The sequence below is a fragment of the Malus domestica genome, chromosome 02, assembly GCF_042453785.1.
Source record: "Malus domestica chromosome 02, GDT2T_hap1".
Lineage (NCBI taxonomy): Eukaryota > Viridiplantae > Streptophyta > Magnoliopsida > Rosales > Rosaceae > Malus > Malus domestica.
Genome location: NC_091662.1, coordinates 15,091,441 through 15,100,119, shown reverse-complemented (window position 1 = coordinate 15,100,119; position 8,679 = coordinate 15,091,441). Strand labels below are relative to the sequence as shown.

At 37.5% G+C, this 8,679-nt stretch overlaps 1 protein-coding gene across 1 annotated transcript; it reads right to left on the bottom strand.

The window, feature by feature from the left end:
• Positions 1 to 504: 504 nt before the first annotated feature.
• LOC103403253 (CBS domain-containing protein CBSX1, chloroplastic-like) lies at positions 505 to 4,617 on the bottom strand. The gene is made up of 8 exons (XM_008342077.4): positions 4,148 to 4,617; positions 3,800 to 3,887; positions 3,637 to 3,701; positions 3,282 to 3,330; positions 1,663 to 1,715; positions 1,241 to 1,356; positions 1,106 to 1,163; positions 505 to 1,024 (listed from the first exon to the last, which is right to left on the bottom strand). Exons 1-8 carry the CDS (start codon positions 4,346 to 4,348, stop codon positions 950 to 952), a joined length of 705 nt encoding a protein of 234 aa, XP_008340299.1. The 5' UTR covers positions 4,349 to 4,617; the 3' UTR covers positions 505 to 949.
• Between the last annotated feature and the right edge of the window lie 4,062 nt (positions 4,618 to 8,679).

The following is an 8,679-nucleotide window of genomic DNA, read 5'->3' as shown; positions in this document are numbered from 1 at the left end:
CATGTGTAGAACTTCAAACTCTTTCGAAGAGCTTGTAGTTATGCACACTTGAGTCGTGTTGTACCTTGGTACTTCTCCCTCAAGGAATCCCAGATGTCCTTCGCAATATCTTTCTTCAGTATCATCTCCAGAATTGATCAATCAATAACCTGGAACAAATAGTTCTTAGCCTTCAAATCTTTCAGCCCTTGATCATCAATGGTTTTCTTCTGTGCATCAGTGAGATCCTCCTCGTCTGCTACTATAGGAATCCCAGTTTCCACCAAGCTCCAATATTCTTTGGAGTGCAAGAAATTCTCCATGAGCATGCTCTGGTGATCATAGTTTCTATCAAACCACGGAATTGCAGGTTGCACAAAGCTACTTTCAGTGGTCATGGTGTTGTTGAACGATGAAACTAGCTTCGATCAAGCCCCGTGATGGGGCTCTGATACCAAATGTTGGAACCAGAGGATGAACACTCACGAAAACTTGTAAATAAATGTGTGTTTGTGCACTCAATAGTTGGGAGAATATCTATTATTCAATTGAAAGAGCAACAACGGTGTTAAATAGCCTTACAAGAAAAGCTAAAAGCTAGAAATAAGCAGCCCACGTTTTAAAAAACCAAATAACGTGGTACATGACTAAAATCAGAAGCAAACTAAACAACTTGTCCCTAAAGAATAGGGATTATTAACAACTACTGAAAACAATCCTACAAACTAGGAAACCTAACCCTAACGGCTAGGAAATCTTAACAACTTCAGCACATTCCTCCTATACTAATACGTACGCATCGTTATTTTCTTTCTGATCCCGTGTTATTTATTATTATTTCAATTTCATTGCTGATTTATACAAATCCTTTGTCGAAATTGAACCTAAAAAGCAGACCAATTCCTCCGACGTCTTCTGTGATTCCACCATAAACATCTGGAAATGATATTGATCCGAATGTGTCTGCGTGCTATGTTTTCGATTCACTAGCATGTTTCATTTGAAGGGCAGCTCTTATGATGTTTCCTCTTGTAATAATTCCAATCTTCGGATAACAAACAATGGCATATCAGAGATACTGTTGAAAGATCATTACGAAGACGGAGAAAAAGAATGCATCTCTTACCAGCTTGCCGCTTTCATTTACAACTGGAAGTCTTCGATATTTTGTCTCGAGCAACATTCTGCCATCATATAGCAGAAGTTAATTGTTTCCGGGTAGAGACCGATAATGCGAAAAAGTGGAGCAGGAAAAGCATACCTAGCAACACCCTCAAGATTAGTGGTTTCACTAACGACAACTGGGGCTGGTGTCATAACATCACCCACCACCTGACCATTGGTTTTACTGAGCAATTTCTGTACCTCGTTAAAAGTCTGCAACCACAACGCAGTTATATAAGCATTTTTGTAAGACAAATTATTGTTGCAGAAAAAGGAAAACTACTGGTTAGACTTCAAATATGCTTCACAATGCGCCAATTTGAAATTCTAGAGCAAAAAGCACCATGCCTTTTGATATATCAATTGCCACTATGGGGATATACAAGTTTGAGAAACTATTAAACCCCTCCTCTCAAATTCATTCCCATTACCAAGATCATATGTTAATTCTACTAAAATTCATATAAAATTATAAGACAAATATTGAGAACGGGAAAAGATATATAAATTCTCACATACTTTCCAAGTGCTGTCAACTTCTGGAAACATGCTGTTGTCAGTTCTTCCACTACCTATCAGGTGAAATATTCGAATGATTTGTATTATCAACTATGTAAGAGATGACCAACTCGATCATTGGACATAGAAGAAGTTCATCCACAACCTAAGACATCGTTTGTGAGCAATTCTATCTACAACTGAATTGAGGTCAATCAAATAAACTTGAGTATAATTGATTTTCACTTCATGTCATCTGTTTGAAACTAAATTGAATAATTGAGTTGATTTTACTATTGTTTAAAACAGAGGAAACAAATGAATATGGTCCCAATATTACACCTCTTGAACTAGATAACAGTTGCCCACTAGAGCTGTTGTAGCACACAACAGTATCACAGACCGGAACTTTTAATTTAAATTTCCAAACACCAACAGATATTAAGCAAAAACAAATAATTTTGTTCAATTTTTTCATCAAACAACGCCCCAACATAACTAGCCATATATTCTTACGTCTTTGACATCATGTAGACGCAATAATGCAAGTAAAATTCATTCGATTTCAATGAGAAAAATGAAAACCAATAGATTATTGAAGAACCTAGAGAGCTCTGTGGAGAATGAAGAAAAAAGTGCAGAAACAAGAGGGAATGCAGGGCTACTTTTGGAATGAGAGAAAGTGTGAGAGAAAATTAAATTGAATCCTTGACAAATCAAATCTAATTTGGCTGGACTGGTATCTGTATGAACATCCAAATCTTTCCCTACCAAATAAATTGAATTCTAAGGGCAGGGCGGTTCCAGATAGTAATGCTTAATATCGAACTCAGATGAAGCTGAACTGAAGCAGAGAATTCCTTATTCTGATGAAGCTCCAAATAGGTTGTAAAAGAAATTAGACAAACCTCCGCATCTCGAGTAAATTTGATATACAAATTATACAGGTAAATTTAACAATTTGACCCTCTTCAAAGAGATTTGTACTAATACAAGATTCATGCCCAACATTCCATTTTTTATTCACACAATATTGATTCACCCCTTTTAAAACCCCTTTTTTCCTCAACAAAAGTTAAAATTAATTCTTTACTTGCCAAAGCCAGTACAGCATGATTCGCATTTACATTTCTGTAAATTAAACTTAGCCGTAATCCCAACCTTTTGAGTTTGGTTACATGGATCCTAATCGCATACTTGTTGGGACTCGTCACATGAATTTTCATTTTCTATTCTACACTCAGTATCTTTATACCACTCATCCCCCTCAACATCCTCATCTCTGCTTTTGCTCCCTTTTATGTAAGAAAATCTCATCATGTTTTAATTAGCTTCAATGTTGAAAAACAAAGAAATAACGTATACTTCAATTTCCTCAAAAAGCTAATCTATACTTACATGCGTACCAGCCAAAACAAAACTTCTCTGCTAAGCAAATAAATTTGTCAAACAAACTTAGTTCACAAGATTGAGATTACCCTTTTTCAAGGGTGGCCTACCACTATCAAGTACGAAAATGAATCAAATGAAGGTGAAATTGAGAGAAAAGAAGGCCGTGAAATCTTTCAGAAAAAAAATGAATTACACAGCATAATTCCATAAAGAAACAAAAATGAAGATCAACGAACATATATAGTTACCTGAAATAGTGTCCAGTGCTAACAAGTCATAATCCGAGACAAGACCGACCTGCATCAACGGAGTACCATTATACATCAGTTGCACAATGTCACTACACTAAGCTCACATCAGATCAATTGGGTAATGCTTGTTTTGCTCAACCAAATAAACGGAAATCAAGAAACAGAAATGACAGAATGTACATTAAGTAAGACAAGATTTGGCCACGTGAATTTCAAACGTCGTAAATTGGAAATCATTGGTAAGTCTGGTTCTGGAATTTAAATAAATACATGGAAACTTGAAGTTAGTTTAATCAGACAATCATTTATAAATCTGACAAAGAAGCTCAATGATATATAAGTGAGCACCTACCAGTGTCCAGTCATCGTCGATCACCGGAAAACCAGTGATTCTGTTATCCACAAGAAGCTCTATAGCTGTAGGCACAAAGCTGATCCATCAGAAAAAATGAAAAACCTATAAAAACAAGTATTACACGCGACGAACCGTCATCTCATACAAATACAACAAATACCTTCATCGACAGTCGTTGTAGGCTTCACCACGTGCAAATCCTCTCTTCTCGTCATAAAATCGCCAACAGTAAGAACTCCATTTTTCTCCTGCACAACAATATCAAGCAAAAGAGCGGCAATTCCGATCACAAATTATCCAGTTCTAATCAGACATCCCAATGCAGTAAACAAATTCTGATCAAATTAATTAGATGAACAAGTACGCAAGCTTGACAGCATTCACATTTCCAAAAACTTCATCCTTTTGTTCATAACTACAAAGGAATCAATCACCCTAATATATTACAAATTCTGAACAAATTAATCAGATGAAAATTCGAATTGCATAACGGGAACGAAGAAGATACCGGTACGGAATTAGGCATGAAGGTGGCGGAGGCGGCGACATTGAAGGACCTCCGAACCCCCAAAGTGGCGACGGATACCAGGAAGAGCCTCTGACCGGGACGGGTTACCAGCGGCAAGCACGGCGTCCGATCGGCCGGAGCAGAAGCCGAAGGCGTGGAGAGAGGGAGGAGCGGAGGTTGTGGAACGAAAATCGAGGCCATGGATGATGGCTTGGGGTGTATACTGATACAGTGGACTGACTACTGGCGGTGGTGTTGGCAAATTGTTTTGGTTTTTCAGCTGCCGGCCTGCGGAGATTTATATATATTTTTTAGTTCTGCAGAGAAACCGCCCTGGTCATCCCGACCGCGCTACATGATAAATAACAACGGATTTAAAAACTAATTTGACTGAGCGTGCGAGGCATACTGTCATTGGATCGAAGCACCATTGTGATGATGTGCATGTAAGCTTTTATGAAATAGAGATTACAATATGATATTGTTTCAAGTCAATTATATTGCATGTAATTAAGATACGTGACGAGATGTGATTGAGACGTCATTACCTTGTTGGGTTCGTTTTATGTAAGTCTATCTAAGAGTCAGAGAGATGGTTGAAAGTGAAATTTTTTCATTTTTTGATTGATCGATGGTGGCTGGTGGGAATCAATTTTTTATTTTTTTAATAGTAAGGAGAGCATTTCTTTACCTAGAAGAACAGTACACGAGGGGATCAAGATACAACATTACAAGTTAAGCTGCTTCTAAAGGAGCATCAGATAAGAGAGTGTTTAGGGAAAACCGGGCTAGACGATGCGCTGCTCCATTAGCTTAGCGACGGACGTGTTGCAATAGAAGCTTCAGTGATCACAGACAGCAATGCCTTGAAATCCTCCACAATGTGCCCGATAGGATAGACATCGACAGAGGTGCCCTTTAGCGCTGCGAAGCCTGAGATGATCTGAAGTGAGTCACTCTCAACTGAACTATTTGTGAAAGTCCCTTGTCGAAGCCAGCAAAAGATCTTCTTTGAAAGCCAGGGCTTCAGCGCCGTTGCAGCAACAAACTTTCCGGTAGAATCCCGGATAATGATACCACCCCTCCAACAGTATTCTCCTTGCTCCAAGCTCCGCCGATATTCATTTTGAGACGGCCTGGAGGAGTAGACTTCCATTTGAGAAGCTCCGGGGAAAGGGATTCCAAATGGGGTTGCAAGCCAAACAAAGCAAGCAAAAGGGCTGTCCCTCTTCCAAGTTCGAACCACACATCAAACGCGATAGATCGTTGGTGAGATGGCGCTTTGCTAAGTTGCCTTCGCCCATGAGCGGTAGATCTCGGGTTCGAGACTTGGGAGCAGCCTCTCCATAAAATGGGGGTAAGGCTAGCCGACATTCACCTCTCCCAGACCCTGCGTAAAGCGGGAGCCTTGTGCACTGGGTACGACCTTTTTTTTTAGACGTTTGGTGAGAAACTAGGGATGTTAAGCTCAGCTCGGTTCATTGTGGATTGAACTCGGACTCATAAGTGGTTGGTTCGACTCGGCTCTTTTTTTGAATGAGCTCGGACTTCAAGTTTAGCTCGACTTAATAAAAATTTAAATAATTATGCAAACATAAATCAACATAAGAACATGACATGCATCGAGAAAAAAGTGCAGTTATAAGTATTGAAAAAAAAAAGTCAATTTCACTAACCACATGTTTATCCATCAATTGAAAAAAAAAAAAAAAAAAAAAAACCCCCTCAAAACTTGTACAGTTAATCGCGTCAGTACTTCTTCTAGCTACCTAAATGGACATGATCAGTCGTTCAATGTAGACTGCAACATTAAATTTGTTCAAACTTCCAGTAAACAACTGATGCACTGATTTCTTATTATTTGGCTCAAGGCCTTCAACCTTTTGGTCACATAAAGGTTGAGGAGGTTGGTTCATAATTTTCTCAGCACTTATAATGCTCTGATTTCTCATGTGCCTCAGCCTCAGATTTAAACCAGCAATCACTTCTTCCAACTCTTTGATCCTTTTCGAACTGCAAACGATACTTCCATCAAGAGAACTGAGACGACGATGCAGTTGGTCGATCACAAGAGCTAGAAATAGGGCGAACGCAATGAGAGTGGCTTCGAGGATGAGATTGTCCGTCGTGCGCTTCTGGATCTTTGTGAATAAGATTGTATTGGCTAGGAACTTAACCGCAGCAGACCAAAGACCGCAGCGCTTTACCTGATCAAGCCACGATGTCGCCATCTTCCTCAAGGGAGTCTCGAGCAAGATGGAGAGTATGAAAACCATCTCGAAGAAAATCACCGCGAATAGTGCTACCAGAATCATGATGTTGAATGTGAGTGAGTAGCGAGTGTGCGGAAGTTGACAGCTTTAGAGTGTTATGTTGTCTGAATATGCAGGATGGGGGCAGCTACGTTTTATACTGTCGATATCGAGTCCCGGCATAATTAGGAGTCTGGAGTCCTATCAAAATAAGGAATTAGGGGGTAAAAAGCCAAAATAAACAAACCTTTCCTCATCACTGAAGGAACGTGTGTGTTTGTGGAAATAAACAAACCTTTTATAAGATGATTTGGATCGTTAAGATACAATTTACAATTGAAGATCATGTATTTCAAGTGGCTATAATTTAAGGTACATTTAAAACCCATTTTATTTTTATTTTTTAATAAGACAGTTCGATTTGATAAAATGTAAAGTACAATGTAAGATTGTGTATTAGGAGGCTTTGTTGGCTTATGTTTGATCATCTTTTCAAACGGTGGTACAATTTAAAGAACATTTTTAAAAATTAAAGACTAAAAACTTAGGGACCGTTTGATAACCATTTCGTTTTCAGTTTTTTGTTTTTTTTTTAAGTGAAAACTAATATCTTGTTTAGTAAATATTTTCAGCTTTCGGTTTAAAAAAAATGAAAATTAAAAACCAAAAAATGAAACTCAAGGCCAAATTTTGAAAATTCAAGGAATTCATTTATCTTCATGTCATGATCTTTTATATGATACAATCTTTATCATATAATACTGTGTCATCACATGCATTTAACATACATAAAATAAATCTAAGATTAGCAGCGGAGAAACACTAATAATTTGGGTATATAACATCAGTTGGGACTAATTAAATTGATCACTAAAACACAATTATATCAATCCGGCTATGTACACAACTTGAATGTGAAAACGTGTACAATTAATGATGAATCTCGCATCCTTGATCTGTTTACAACAACTAAATCCTAACTTAACTAACCCTTTTTTTAGGGGTTTGTTATCCACACGCCCCTTTTACATTTCACTTCTTTTTTAATTTTTTGTCTTTGGATCGGATGGATTGAAGAAGATCAAATAACAGAAATTAACAAAAGGTGTGTGAGAAGTAAAAAATGGTGTTGGATAGCACACCCTTTTTAAGGCTAATGATAGGGAGATCAAATTTTTAAAGCAAATTATGTAAACCAACTAATGTTGTTGTTTAGGATTGGATTATTATTTTAAGTATCGATTAACATGCTTATTTCCTATTGGTGACATATCATTTGGTATGCAAATTTGGTTTAAAAATTCGATCTCCCTAGCGTTATCTGTTTTTCAAGAGTTTCAACAGTCAACACCACCCACTCATACCGTTACACTTTTGCACTAATAAATTCAAAATTTTGAAAGTGAGGTGTTTATAGTTCAAGGGTCTCTTCTTACTTTACTAGCATCCCTTTTCCTCCTTCATCTAAGGCCATCTCCAACCGAATGAGGGCTAAAGAGCTCTCTTTGACCCTATAGTCTTCCAAGAAATTAATATTTTAATGAACAATATCATACCATTTTTCTTACCATCTTCAACCAAGGGGCCAGAGGACCATAGGCCAACATAGCCCTGTGACAAAAAATAATCTCCAATCAAGGGGGCCAAAGGGTCATAGGGCCAAACATAATTGATTATTTTAATTGAATTAATATGGTTACTTAAATTAAACTACCTCAATAATTTTACGTTATGGATTGTTAATAATTTTTCGAGATGAAATCTCAATAATTTTACGTCTCAGAATCTCAATAATTTTACGTTAATGTTACTTAATGTTATTTAATGTTGTTTAATATTGTTTAAGGTTGTTTTACTTAATGTTATTTAATGTTTTTTAATGGCTTAGGCTATGTGACAGCCTGACACACCCCGACCTAGATCGAGGCATGTTGGCCGTTACGTAAGAGTGACGTAGCCATGTGCACAGTGCGGAAGCAATATTAATATAAGGAAAAGCAAATAAATAAAAAAAAACCCAAACCAACTAGAACACTAAATAAGGTAAAGTGTAAGTGTGATGATTAGAGCATAAGTAGCCTAAGTGCAGTCCAGTAGGACGAATACTAATTATACAATATCAAATATGGTCCTACACTAGTGATAATCTATCAGAGCTGCCGTGAGTTCCTTGTGAGCCAACAACGAGCACTCCTACCTAAAACTTAGAGGGGCGCAAAACAGAAAGTGTGAGTGGGCAAAAACAAAGCTTTTCAAAACCATTTCATTTATCAAAAGTTC

Bases quoted from the DNA above. Each gene is read 5' to 3' on its own strand.
- LOC103403253 (XM_008342077.4), bottom strand. From the start codon at position 4,348: ATGGCCTCGATTTTCGTTCCACAACCTCCGCTCCTCCCTCTCTCCACG. The intron at 1,357-1,662 runs GTATGTGAGAAT...TTGTGGTTGCAG, and splicing joins AAGTTGACAGCACTTGGAAA to ACTTTTAACGAGGTACAGAA. The intron at 1,164-1,240 runs GTATGCTTTTCC...ATATGATGGCAG, and splicing joins AATCTTGAGGGTGTTGCTAG to AATGTTGCTCGAGACAAAAT.